Here is a 12543-nt window from a genome sequence, read left to right on the forward strand (position 1 = left end):
TGCTGGGAGATTTCAATCATTCAAACACTGGCTGAAAATCTGATTCTGCCAGAATAGGTGACAATTTGTTTAATTTTAAAAGTTACACATGTTAACTTTTTAAAATCTAGGAAAGAAAAAAACAAAGAAAATGTATTCCCTATGGTCTCATCACTAAATAAACCGCTCTTAACACTGTGGTACATTATCCATTATCTTGCTCCTTTTTTAATGCATAAGTTGACTTTAACAATAATAATTATAATTTCAATATGGTTATGTATATGCAATTTATATATAATATTTAATAAATTATTGAATTGATACTATTTTCTCAAGAGAAGTTGTGAACGTTAAGGAAGGAATAAGGAAGGCCAATCTAGATTTACTTGGAACCATAAAAAAAGTGATAGGAATTATGGAAGAAAGTAATCATATCATCTTGGAGTTCCTATTAGCACTTAAAGAAATATTGCTCAAATCAGACCTTCAAGAAAGCACAGTATAGATATGGCTATCCACACCCAAATCCATCTAATGGGCAAAACCTCTAAAAGAGGAAATACAGTTTAAGGAAGAGAAAAAAAATCTGACATGCAAAATCTGGATTAAACAGTTGAAAATAATCTCAATGAGAAAGAAAGAATAAGACCTTCAAAGAAACCAATATGAACCGTAAATATGGCACACTGATGAATCTCATTTTTAAAAAGCACCTGTAAAACAATTTTGATACTATTAATAATTATTTTAGCAAAGCACTGGAAAAATTGATATGTCCATCATCAATAAAGGACTGATTACATAAATCATGATGCACTCATACAACAGAAAACTACAGAGCAATTTAAAATAGTGAAGGTCATGTGTTTATATAGACAAATTTCTAAAATAGAAGCGTAAAATAAGCAAGTACACAAGGGGATTATTATAACAGAGAGCTAAAACAAGAAAATGGAGCCCTGTCTTGTTTTGTTTTTTGTTTCTTTGGTTTTTTTTTTTTGTTTTTTGTTTCTTTGGTTTTTTTTTTTGTTTTTTGAGACAGAGTCTCACTCTTGCCCAGACTAGAGCGCAGTGGCGAGATCTCAGCTCACTGAAACCTCTGCCTCCTGGGTTCAAGCGATTCTCCTGCCTCAACCTCTTGAGTAGCTGAGATTACAGGTGTGAGCTACCACACCTGGCTAATTTTTTATTTTTAGTAGAGACGGGGTTTCATCATGTTGGCCAGGCTGGTCTCAAACTCCTGACCTCAGGTGATCTGCCTGCCTCCACCTCCCGAAGGGCTGGGATTACAGGCGTGAGCCACCGTGCCTGGTGGCATTGTCTTGTTTGACAGCAGCTGAGAACGTGCACGTAGGGTGACTGAAAATTGTTGTTGATCTAGGCATGGCCACAAATGACACAAAAGGACCATGAGTATTGATTCTGGAGTTACAACTAAATTTTATCAAATAAGCTAATTCTTAAATATGGAATCTGTGAATAATGATAATTGACTGTATACTGTTTAATAGTATGGATTATTGGGTATATGAAAATTCTAAAATAAAAAGTCATTTGCACTGAGAGGAAAAATATGTTCATTTACACAAAGTGTCTGAAAATTCGGTAGAAAAAGATGTTAACATAAAATGTGAAGCATAAATGAGAAAGAGGTTGAGATAGTACCCAGAGGAAAATTATTTGTATTGTAAAGGAAGACTTAAATGTCTGTTAGGCATGTTACAAAGCCATAACAATTAGTATATAGTAATTAAGATGAGGGTTGAGAAAAGGCAAGTGGCCTAACAGAAAAAACATAATAAAGATCCCAGAAACAAATTCACGTATATAAAAAGAGCCTGATATAATAGAAAGTAGCATTAGGGAAAAGAGGAGAGTACTTAATCAGTAGGGTTTGGAAAACTGACAAACGTGGATAAAATTAAGTTACATCCCAAACCTCACATAATATATAAAGGTCAAGGAGAATAAATATTTTATTATGAAAATAAAACTATGAAGCCAATAGAAGAAAATACAATAGATGTTAGATACAGAGAGAATATTTAATGCAAAGCAAGTAGAAGGCAAACATAACAAAGATAAAATGGAAACAAAAAACAACAGAGACCTGAGCACTTTGGAAAGATCAGTAAAATGAATAAACCTAAAAGAGGACTGATCAAGTAAAAAGCAGAAAATTACCAATAACAGGAAAGAGAGAAAGGATATCACTATGAGTGTTTTGAGCAATAAAAAGACAATAAAGGAATATTGTGGAAAACTTCATACAGAACTGCCTTGTAAGCTAATAAAGAGGAATCCTGCTAACTTTTCCAGGAAATTACAAGCCAAAGAAATCACAATCCCTTTTTGTCCATGGCTTTTGGCCCCCGAAGCAAACTCTAATCTCTCATGACCACAGCAGGAAATAGGCTGTAAAAGTGGCGAAGCCCCAAGAAAGGTACGTTCTCCGATATCTACTTTTAAAGTGTGCACATGGAGAATAATGGTAGGAACAACCCAGATGGCATCATCTGGGCCCACAGATGACAGTGGACATCAAGAATCCTTTCATAAAACTGAACCAGGATCCAAACAAATTGCTTTCTCTACTTTCAGCTCATGTCATCTTCGAAACTCCAGCCTGGCAGGATTTGGTCATCGCTGTGGACCAGTGACTGCTGTCCCACACTGTTGCATTCCTCCCTTTTGTTAATAAGAGTTTCTACTGCAATTATCGTATTCCTATTCCCCCACTATGTGGGGTATGGAGGGTGGCAGACAACCTGGCAGATAATAAGGACCTTTATCTAATCTTAGATGCCGTAATTGTATAAGGTACTTGCAATGTCTCCCTTGGGGAGAAGGTAAATATGTTCTATGTGAAAAGAAAAGCTCACGAATATTTGAGTGGCAGATAGGTGTACTATGGCAGAGACAGTTGTCTACCAATATCTATTCTCCATTTCATTACATTACAGAACTCCTAAGTTTAGCTGGGCACCCAGCTAGAGTAATTTTTCTAGCCTTCTTTGCAGCTAGGTATGGTCACAGGTCTATGATCTGCCAATGGCAGGTGAAAACAAATGACATCTGCCACATCTGGGTCATGTCCTTTAAAGAAATATATATGTACTCCTCTTGCTTTTTTCCTTTCCCACTGGCTGGATACAAATGTGATGATGAGGGTCCAAGCAGCCACGCTGGACCAGAGATGGAAGCCAGAAGTTGAGAATGACAAAGCTACCCTACCAACCCCATGGAACCAACCTTTGAGCTTTTAGGTAAAATAAATAAACGTCAGCCCTTAACACTACAGCAATTGGGGGTGATATTTCTTATGGCAACTGAGACAGAAACTAACAATAAATCAATACAAATACTAGTACCAGAACTCATGGTATCCATCTGCCATGTTTGGTGAGAATACAGACTGTGACAGAGCCTTTTTTCTGTTGGTAGTGTGACAGGATAAACTGAGGAGCCCCACGAGTCTGCCTGAGAGATATTAGGTTAGTAACTCTGGATTTGGTTTTGTTTGGTTTGGTTTTACTGAACTGTCAAAAGATTTTTTTCTGGCTAAGGGAGACTAAGTTTGCCTAAAGAGGCTAAACAGAATTTTTGAGGGAGGAAGAAAGAAAATAGAATGATCCATGGAGGGGGGAAGGTTAAAGGTGCAGTTAAGATATTTTATTAAAAAGCATATATAAAGCTATCCCCACTCCACCTCTTTATTAAATTTTCTTATTTTATTTTCTTTTTCTTTTTTTTTAATTGTACTTTAGGTTCTGGGATACACGTGCAGATCATGCAGGATTGTTGCATAGGTACACACATGACAATGTGGTTTGCTGCCTCCATCCCCGTGTCACCTACATCTGGCTTTTCTCCCCATTTTATCCCTCCCCGACATACCCATCCCCTGCTGCTGTCCCTCCCTTCGCCCCCCCAAAGAGACCCCAGTGTGTGATGCTCCCCTCCCTATGTTCATGTGTTCTCATTGTTTAATACCCACCTATGAGTGAGAACATGTGGTGTTTGATTTTCTGTTCTTGTGTCAGTTTGCTGAGAATGATGATTTCCAGATTCATCCATGTCCCTACAAAGGACATGAACTCATCCTTTTTTATGGCTGCATAGTATTCCATGGTGTATATGTGTCACATTTTCCCTGTCCAATCTATCGTTGATGGGCATTTGGGTTGGTGTCAGGTCTTTGCTATTGTAAACAGTGCTGCAATCAACATATGAGTGCATGTGTCTTTATAATAGAACGATTTATAATCCTTTGAGTATATACCCAGTAATGGGATTGCTGGGTCAAAAGGAATTTCTACTTGTAGGTCCCTGAGGAATCACCACACTGTCTTCCACAATGGTTGAACTAATTTACACCCCCACCAACAGTGTAAAAGTGTTCTTATTTCTCCACATCCTCTCCAGCATCTGTTGTCTCCAGATTTTTTAATGGTTGCCATTCTAACTGGTGTGAGGAGGTATCTCAACGTAGTTTTGATTTGCATTTCTCTAATAATCAGTGATGATGAGCATTTTTTCATGTTTGTTGGCCTCACATATGTCTTCTTTTGAAAAATGTCTGTTCATATCCTTTGCCCACTTTTGGATGGGTTTGTTTGTTTTTTTCTTGTAAATCTGTTTTAGCTCCTTGTAGATTCTGGATATTAGCCCTTTGTCAGATGGGTAGATTGCAAAAATTTTTTCCCATTCTGTTGTTAAATCCATGTAATTTATGCTTTGTTTTGGAGGGAGCAATGTTGAATTTAACCTCAAGGGGGCAGCAAGGAGCCCAAAAGGAATACGGTACATTAAATCCTAATAGGAAATAAAGCGGGAGATCGTACCAGAAGCCTAAATTATTAAATATGTTGCCACCAAAGCAGGGAAAGGGAGAAAGGTTGGGGGGGGGGGAAAGGCTAGAGTCAGAGAAAATACATTTTGACATTACAGTTTTGGACTAGGACTTTATTTTCAACAAACGATAGGAATTTTGTTATGTATTAATTTTGCCATTTCATATTATTGAACTGTCTATGACAACAGGCAAAGTTCATTAGCTTGGATTATGAATAATTTTAACTTTGAAGACAAATTATAAAGGAACTGGAGTTGTGAATCAATGAACATTCCACATCGCTTAATTTGGGCCACCTGCTAAATAGGTTTTTCTGTTTTCAGTCCATGAAATGAAAGGTATCAAGAATATACTCTTATAAAATCTAAGGTCCAGAAAGATGTGGGTTTTTTTTTTCCAAAAAGTTGTAACAAACATTACCTATCCCACACAGGACATTTCCCATTGTACAGTTGAGTAAGCTTACAGCAAAAATCTGAATTTGTTTCATATTTCATCACCTGTCACGTAAGATGCCCTCTGTGGTAGCCACAGAGATACACTGCCCAGATCTCCCTTCAAGGAAGCACCATTGCCCCAAGGGTTGGTCAGCAGTTAGCCTGCAGCTGACCAACCCTCTGGCTCTGCCTCAGCTGCCCAGGGTTTGACCTTCCTGGTGTGGCTCACATCCCAAGACTGAGATAAATGGGGCTGTATAGGTTCATTCATTTGGGCCCAATGTAAGACAACTCTGACAGACCACATTGGGCTTTTTGGAGTTGGCCGAGGCTTTGTCAGGCCTGCGTTGTAGTCCCATCTCCCACTCCGGCCAATCCTACTTCTTTCCCATTGCTTCCTGATATTGCTCCTCTTACAGATCCTGCCTGCCAAGCTTCATCTTAGCATCTGCTTCCAGAGAATCCAGCCTGGTTGGATAAGGTATCAGGAGTGATCTTAGAAAGTCAGCATAGGCCAGGTGTGGTGGCTCACACCTGGAATCCCAGCACTATGGGAGGCCGAGACAGGCGGATCACGAGATCAGGAGATGGAGACCAGCCTGGTCAACATGGTAAAACCCCGTCTCTACTAACATACAAAAAAAATTAGCCTGGCACGGTGGCATGCGCCTGTAGTCCCAGATAATCCAGAGGCTGAGGCAGGAGAAGACTTCATCTCAAAAAGAAAAAAAAAAAAAGAAAGTCAGCATAAAGAGGGACCACTTGTCACCTGGCTAACAAGGAAATCCCTTGGTTCTTCATCTAGAGTTAAGACAGTCTGCTGAGATCCAGGCTCAACAAAATCTTTTAAATTTTGTCTTGCCATTGCAGCCACACTAGCTGAAAAGCTGCCTTTGGCAGTTCTGGAGAAATCTCCTGGACTATTAAAAGGATTTTGTCAGTGATGCGTTCTCCATCATTGGAGCAAACCAAATTTGACACCATGCCAATCTCTGAACACAACAGCTTCAATATTTTATGAAAAGCATTTTTTTGTTTATTTTTCAGTTGATTATAGGCTTTTGGCTTCTTATATTTATTTATGTTCCTGTTTATGCATTTACCCCTGATAGTAATTTGGCAGGAAAGATGTTTTTCTTATTGCATTTTACCCACACTACATGAGTGAGGAAAGGAGCCAACTTATTTTAGTGCTTTGTAGATGACCTATTAAGGTGTTTTGAAAAGAACAGAGTTAACACTACCCCTAAAAGAAACAGTAGCCATTGTGACTCATATGAATTAACAAATTCAAAACTATCTCCTGGCCTCGACAGCCCTTCTTTCAGCAAAAGTACATAGCAGAAATCAAAAGTTGGAAGTAAATTTAAAGCATTTAAAAGGATTATTCAAAATCAACATTTCCAAACCTTGAAACCCAAAACAACTCCACAAAGTTCTAACCAATATTAACTGTGGTGAAGGATGGAGGCAAAGAAAGAAAACTCAATCCCTAAAAATGAGACCATGAAAATAGCCTTCTTAAAATTCAAGACAGTAGAATTAGTTAAGTAGCAGCCCTCAGAAACATAAATTCAAAGCTGGGCATGGTGGTGCCTGTAATCCCAATGTTTTGGGACCAAAGCAGGCAGACGTTTGAGCCCAGGAGTTCGAGACAAGCCTGGTCAACATGATGATACCCTGTCTTTACAAAAAATACAAAAGTCAGCTGGGTGTGGTGCCTGTAGTCCCAGTTACTCAGGAGGCTGAGATGAGAGGATCATTTGAGCCCAGGAAGCAGAGGTTGCAGTGGGCTGTGATCGTGCCACTGTAATCAAGCCTAGGTGACAGAGGGAGACCCTGCCTCAAAAAAATAAAAAATAAAAAAAGAAGAAGAAGATAAATTCAAGTCCTAATGCCTGGCATCTGTGAACATGACCTAATTTGGCAAAAGGATCTTTACAGATGTAATTAAATTAAGGATCTTGAAATGAGATTAGTCTCATCTCATCCAATCACCTCATCTCATCCTAAATCCAGTGACCGTTGTCCTATAGAGGAAGGAGAGGGCGATCTAAGAAACAGAAACACAGGGACAGTCAATATGAAGACAGTTGCAGAGATTAGAGTGATGTGTCTACAAGCCAAGGAACATCAAGAACTGCCAGCAGCAGGAGAATTACTTGAATCCAGGAGGTGGAGGTTGTGGTGAGCAGGGACTGCGCCACAGCACTCCAACCTGGGCAACAAGAGGGAAACACTCCATTTCAAGAAAAAAAAAAAAAATTGCCAGCAGCCACCAGAAGCTAAGAGAGATGCATAAAATGGATTTTCCTCCAGAGGTCCGCGAAGGAACCAGCCCTGCTGACGCTTTGGTTTTGGACTTCTGGCCTCCGGAACTGTGAAAGAATAAATTTCTGTTTGTGGTAATTTGTTAGAACAGCCCTGAGAAATGAATACAGACAGTGAGTAGCTACTTACTTCCACAGTGCCACGGGCTCCCCAGTGGGTGGGTTTGATTTCCAGCAGAGCCAAGTGTACTTTGAAGAGCCTGTGTATTAATGTAGCAGGGGTCGTCGAAGAGATCCACTCGGCATGTGTGCTTCAATAATGAGGTATCTCGCTGGGACTGTACCCCTCTTGGATGGACATTACCTGTAGTGATTAGTAGTGATCAATGCATTATGTTTTTTTCTCTGTAAATGGTATACAAAATCATGTTTGAGTCAAGAATTGATAGAAACCTAAAGGCTACCCTATACAATGATTGAACATTAACTTTTAGGTTTGACCTGGAAAATCAAAATAAGCACCAGTTTTTGAGGAAAAGCCACCCTCTCACTGGGCTTATTTCCCCTATCAGGCCCAGCTCCCAGATGACCAACTGTGTCAACAGCAGACAGAAGGCAAGCAGGAAGATGCAAAGAGGACCAACCAGGAAGAAGGAAGAGGGCTGATTGTCTCAGCAAACAGCACAAACCCACACTCAACGCTCCTCAGAGGGGTTGCCCAGGTATCAGGAAAACACACTTCATATTAAACTTGAATATCTATAATTAAACTCCTTTTTAAAACTGATTAACTTGAAATCCATATTTCCTGTGAACTAAATTAATTTATAAATGATAAATGAATGAATGAATACAATAAAATTCTTAAGAGTATAAAGTCTGGCCCAAAGTTTTCTCTTGCCAAGCTCAGCCCTGCACCAATTGCTGATGTCTAATTCTGCTATTCAATGAAAACAACTCAACTCTCAGGTTACCTCCTCCTTCCTTCTTAATCTTTCCTCTCCCCTTCCATTCTCTTCTACACATCGTAGCCCAAATAGTCTTTTTAAAACTGTGAATCTGGTCGTATTTCTCAGAGGTTCCCCACATCTCTTCAATTGCTTCCCATGCTCCTTAACAAGCTGCAGGTAGGCCCTGCTCTGTCTATCCAACCACCCTTCTACCTCTCTCCTCCCCAGCCTCTGTCCAGGGTCACACTGGCCTTCTTGCAGTATGATCTCACACTGAAAGGCTGTCTCCTCTAATTAACATGCTCTTCCCTCCCTTCCCCTATCACTGTCATTCTTCAGATGTTAACTTAAACATCTTTTCCTTTAGGAAGGCCTTCCCTGACCTTCCAGACCAGACTAGATCTCTGCTTTCCTAGCAGTTTGCACTGGCCCTCTGATATGGTTTGACTGTGTGTCACCCAAATCTCACCTTGAATTGTAATAATCCCCATGTGTCAAGAGCAGGGCCAGGTGGAGATAATTAAATCATGGGGGCAGTTTTCCTTATATCTCCTGGTGGTGAATGAGTCTCAGATCTGATGGTTTTATAAATGGGAATTCTCCTGCACAAGCTCTCTTGCCTGCTGCCATGTAAGACATGCCTTTGCTTCTCCTTTGCCTTCTGCCATGATTGTGAGGCCTCCCTAGCCATGTAGCACTGTGAGTTCATTAAACTTCCTTCCTTTATAAATTACCCAGTCGTGGGTATGTCTTTATTAGCAGCATAAAAACAGACTAATACAACCTCCAAAGTCTATATCATAAGTAATTAATTTTATTATTTATGTTCTATTCTATTCTATTATTTAGTTAATCAGAATATGTGCTAGCCATATAGCTAGCCAGATGTGCTCAGGATCACCAAGAGGTTTCACCTGAAGTAGTGACATTCCATTGCCATAAGATAACATTAGCCCTTCTATTGCTTTAGTCATTAAACCTTTTCAAGAACAAACCACATAATGAATTCCACATCAGGGTGAATAATGCTATGATACCTGTAACTCATAGTATGGAAACTAAAAATACACCAAGAAGCCCAGTCAGAAGGCTGCAGTCTTACCACTGCTTCTCCTTTACTCCTTGTCTGTCAAATATTACATGTCTGCTTGTCATGTGTCATACTCTGTATGTGAAATATTCTAAGATAGGAGTGAGGTTTCTACAGAGGGAGGAGTTGACAGGGTGCCTCATTTGTTTTGTACATTTTGTCACATATAAGACAGTTTCCATTTGCTTAGTTAAGTGGATTCATAATTTATATTATCTAGTCTAAATTAAACTTTCTTCTACAAATGGAAAGTGGCTAAAAGATTACTGCAAAGAAATGAAGGATTAACGATAATTCTTTTAGTACCAGCTCCTCCTTAGCTGCATTACGAGCTTATGAACAAGAGTGATCTAATCAGATCAGATCTTTGGCCCCTCAAATGTTCAAAGTATCAGGAATTAAATGTAGATTTATATCTATTTTCATTTGCAATAAATGCTCTAAATGCATACTAGACCTTGAGATATTGTCTAATGATAGCATGCAGCTGTTGTAATTAGCAAGTCTTTGTAAACCATGTTTATCATCTACTCTAACTTTAAAATTTCCTATATTTGTGTGTTTTATGATACATGCATAATAATATATTAGCACATGTGTATACAACGTATACATTATTAAATAACCATTTGTGTGGGAGTGCCTCCTCATAAAAATTTACTGAAAGTGGAATATAATCAAAAGCGCTGGAAGGTGGCTAAGTCAGTTTTTTTTACTATACACCAGGCAACAATGTCTTTTATTATGTAAGCAGTTTTAAAATGATTTCTGGAATCTCTCCACACACAGGCAAAAATAAGTGTGCTGCTTAAAATACTGGAATTTGCCTAACTTAATCATTGTCTACAGAAGGGAAAATTATTCCCAAAACATGCTTAACCCGCAGGCCAGTGCATCTGCCAACCTCCAAGAACACGGAAATGAACGTGATAGACAGACTGTCCACCGTCTGAACCTTCATTCACCAGCACTCGATAACCCTTATTCAGTCCCAGATAAGCAGCACATTTCTTGCCCACAATCATTAAGTGTCCAGGAAGACTTTCATCATCATCTTCTGCTGCAGATATATGGAATATATCTTTCTTGGGTATCACCAGAAAATGTGTTGGTTCTTAACGGGAAATGTTGGATATGGTCCTGCCCTGTGTTCGCAGCCAGCCAATCAAGCTCTTGAAGCACAGGTTTAGCCCCAACATGACCGAGCATGAGGCTGCAAATTTCATCATGAAGGTCATCTGGAGCTGCTTCCTCAGCAACAGGAGCCGGACCTATGACATGATCCAGTACTATCAAAACGACATACCCTACTGAGGAGGGGACCTCCTAGGCCCTCTGCCCTGTGTACCCTTGAAGATGCCCCACAATCATGGAGTCCCTGACCTCCCAACCCTGCTGCCACATGCAGCGGAGGAGAGACCTGTGGCCTGAAGAGCCTGGCAGCACCTCCTAGAGCAGCACATGGGTGGCGCAGCCTTGGTAACCCAGTGGACTGCAGCGACAATCATTGGATGGTGCTGTTTATGCACAGGTGTGAGTCCTCTGTTTGCACTAGACATATTCCCTGCCTGTCTTATTTCATGAAGTATTTTTTTGTGTATAAAAAATGATAGACGATTTAACCAACATCAACAAAATAAAAACCCAAAATAGTGAAAAAGAAAAAAAAAACACTGCTCATCCTCAAAAATGATTTTGGCTGGGATTTCCTTGTAGATGATCTTCTGAAGATTATGTCGCCATCAGGCTGAGCAACCTAAGCCTTGGTGATCTCATCTGCCATCTTGGCCTCTCTCTCACGCAGCGGCCAGGGGAGAGGCTCGGAAGGAGGGAGGAACCCATGGAGCCGTGAGTTTTTTGTTTTTTGTTTTGTTTAAGTCGACATCTCACCCTGTCACCCAGGCCTAAGTACATTAGTGCCATCAAAGCTTACTGCAGCCTCAAACTCCTAGATTAATGTGATCCTCCCGCCTCAGCCTCCAGAGTCACTGAGATTACAGGTGTGAGCTACTGGGCATGGCTAGAGGTCAGCTTTTAAATTCATATGGCCCTGAAGTCAAATCCCTGTGGTATCTCTTACTATCTGAGTGGTCTGGGATGAGTTAATTAACCTCTCTGACTCAGTTTTCATATCTGTAAAATGTGGGTGCCTAGCTTAAAATACTGTTGTAAGGATTAAGTGTAATAACGTTGGTGAGACACTGAGCATAGTGCCTGCCTTAAAGCAGGTATTCAGTAACTAGTTCCCACTGAGGCTCAGTTATTTGTCGTTGATGCTGGGTCTCCATACATGATGCTTATCTCTTACTACAACATCCTCCCCCTCCTTTTCTTTACCTAATTCCTATTTGTCCTTTAAGATTCTGCTCTGAAACCATTTTTTCAGGAAGCCTTCCCCTGAATCCTTCCCTCCCCAAGGTCGGGAATGGTTCCACTTCAGAATATACTGCTCCTGTCTGTCTACTTGCCTGTCTTCCCCCTTGGGACTGCAAATTCCCAGTGTCCTTGAGGAAAGACTAGAGCCCATCTAATTTGTGTATCTTCTGCATCTTTGGTGCTTGGGATGAAGCAGATGCTCAAAAAAAAAAATGTTTTTCAGCTGATTGGACAAATAACAGCACGTCTATCCAGTTTTCCTTTGTCGGCATATTTAACCCCACCATGTTCTGAAGACTCTGAATCAACCCACAGCACAGACTGCTAATACATCTGCCCCTCACAAAGCGTTAACCTAAGCTAACCACATCAATTCTACCATCCCATAGGATGACACCAAAAGCATCAGTGTCTATATCCAGCCTCTCTTGAAAGCTGCCATCCTTAAGTGCACAATAGAGTATAAAAAAAAGGAAACTGCCATACCCCTTTTTATTTTCAAATGTGCCATCATATTTAAGTTGGTAATGTTGTCTTAAATTAAAAAAAAAACCCACCCAGACCCAAATTTAAAATCATTCTA

The 12543-nt window shown here is 40.0% G+C and overlaps 1 protein-coding gene and 1 pseudogene across 1 annotated transcript in view; both read right to left on the bottom strand.

Moving 5' to 3' along the window:
• The window catches only part of SHC4 (SHC adaptor protein 4), a 148611-nt gene that overhangs the window by 21003 nt on the left and 115065 nt on the right, over positions 1 to 12543 (bottom strand). The window contains exon 10 of the mRNA XM_002807191.5: positions 7735 to 7908. Within this exon, the coding sequence (XP_002807237.4) occupies positions 7735 to 7908 (174 nt within the window). The remainder of the gene's footprint in view (positions 1 to 7734; positions 7909 to 12543) is intronic.
• Positions 10359 to 11511, bottom strand: LOC144577339 (adenosine 5'-monophosphoramidase HINT1-like; annotated as a pseudogene).

The sequence above is a fragment of the Callithrix jacchus genome, chromosome 8 (assembly GCF_049354715.1).
Source record: "Callithrix jacchus isolate 240 chromosome 8, calJac240_pri, whole genome shotgun sequence".
In the NCBI taxonomy this organism is placed as follows: Eukaryota; Metazoa; Chordata; class Mammalia; order Primates; family Cebidae; genus Callithrix; species Callithrix jacchus.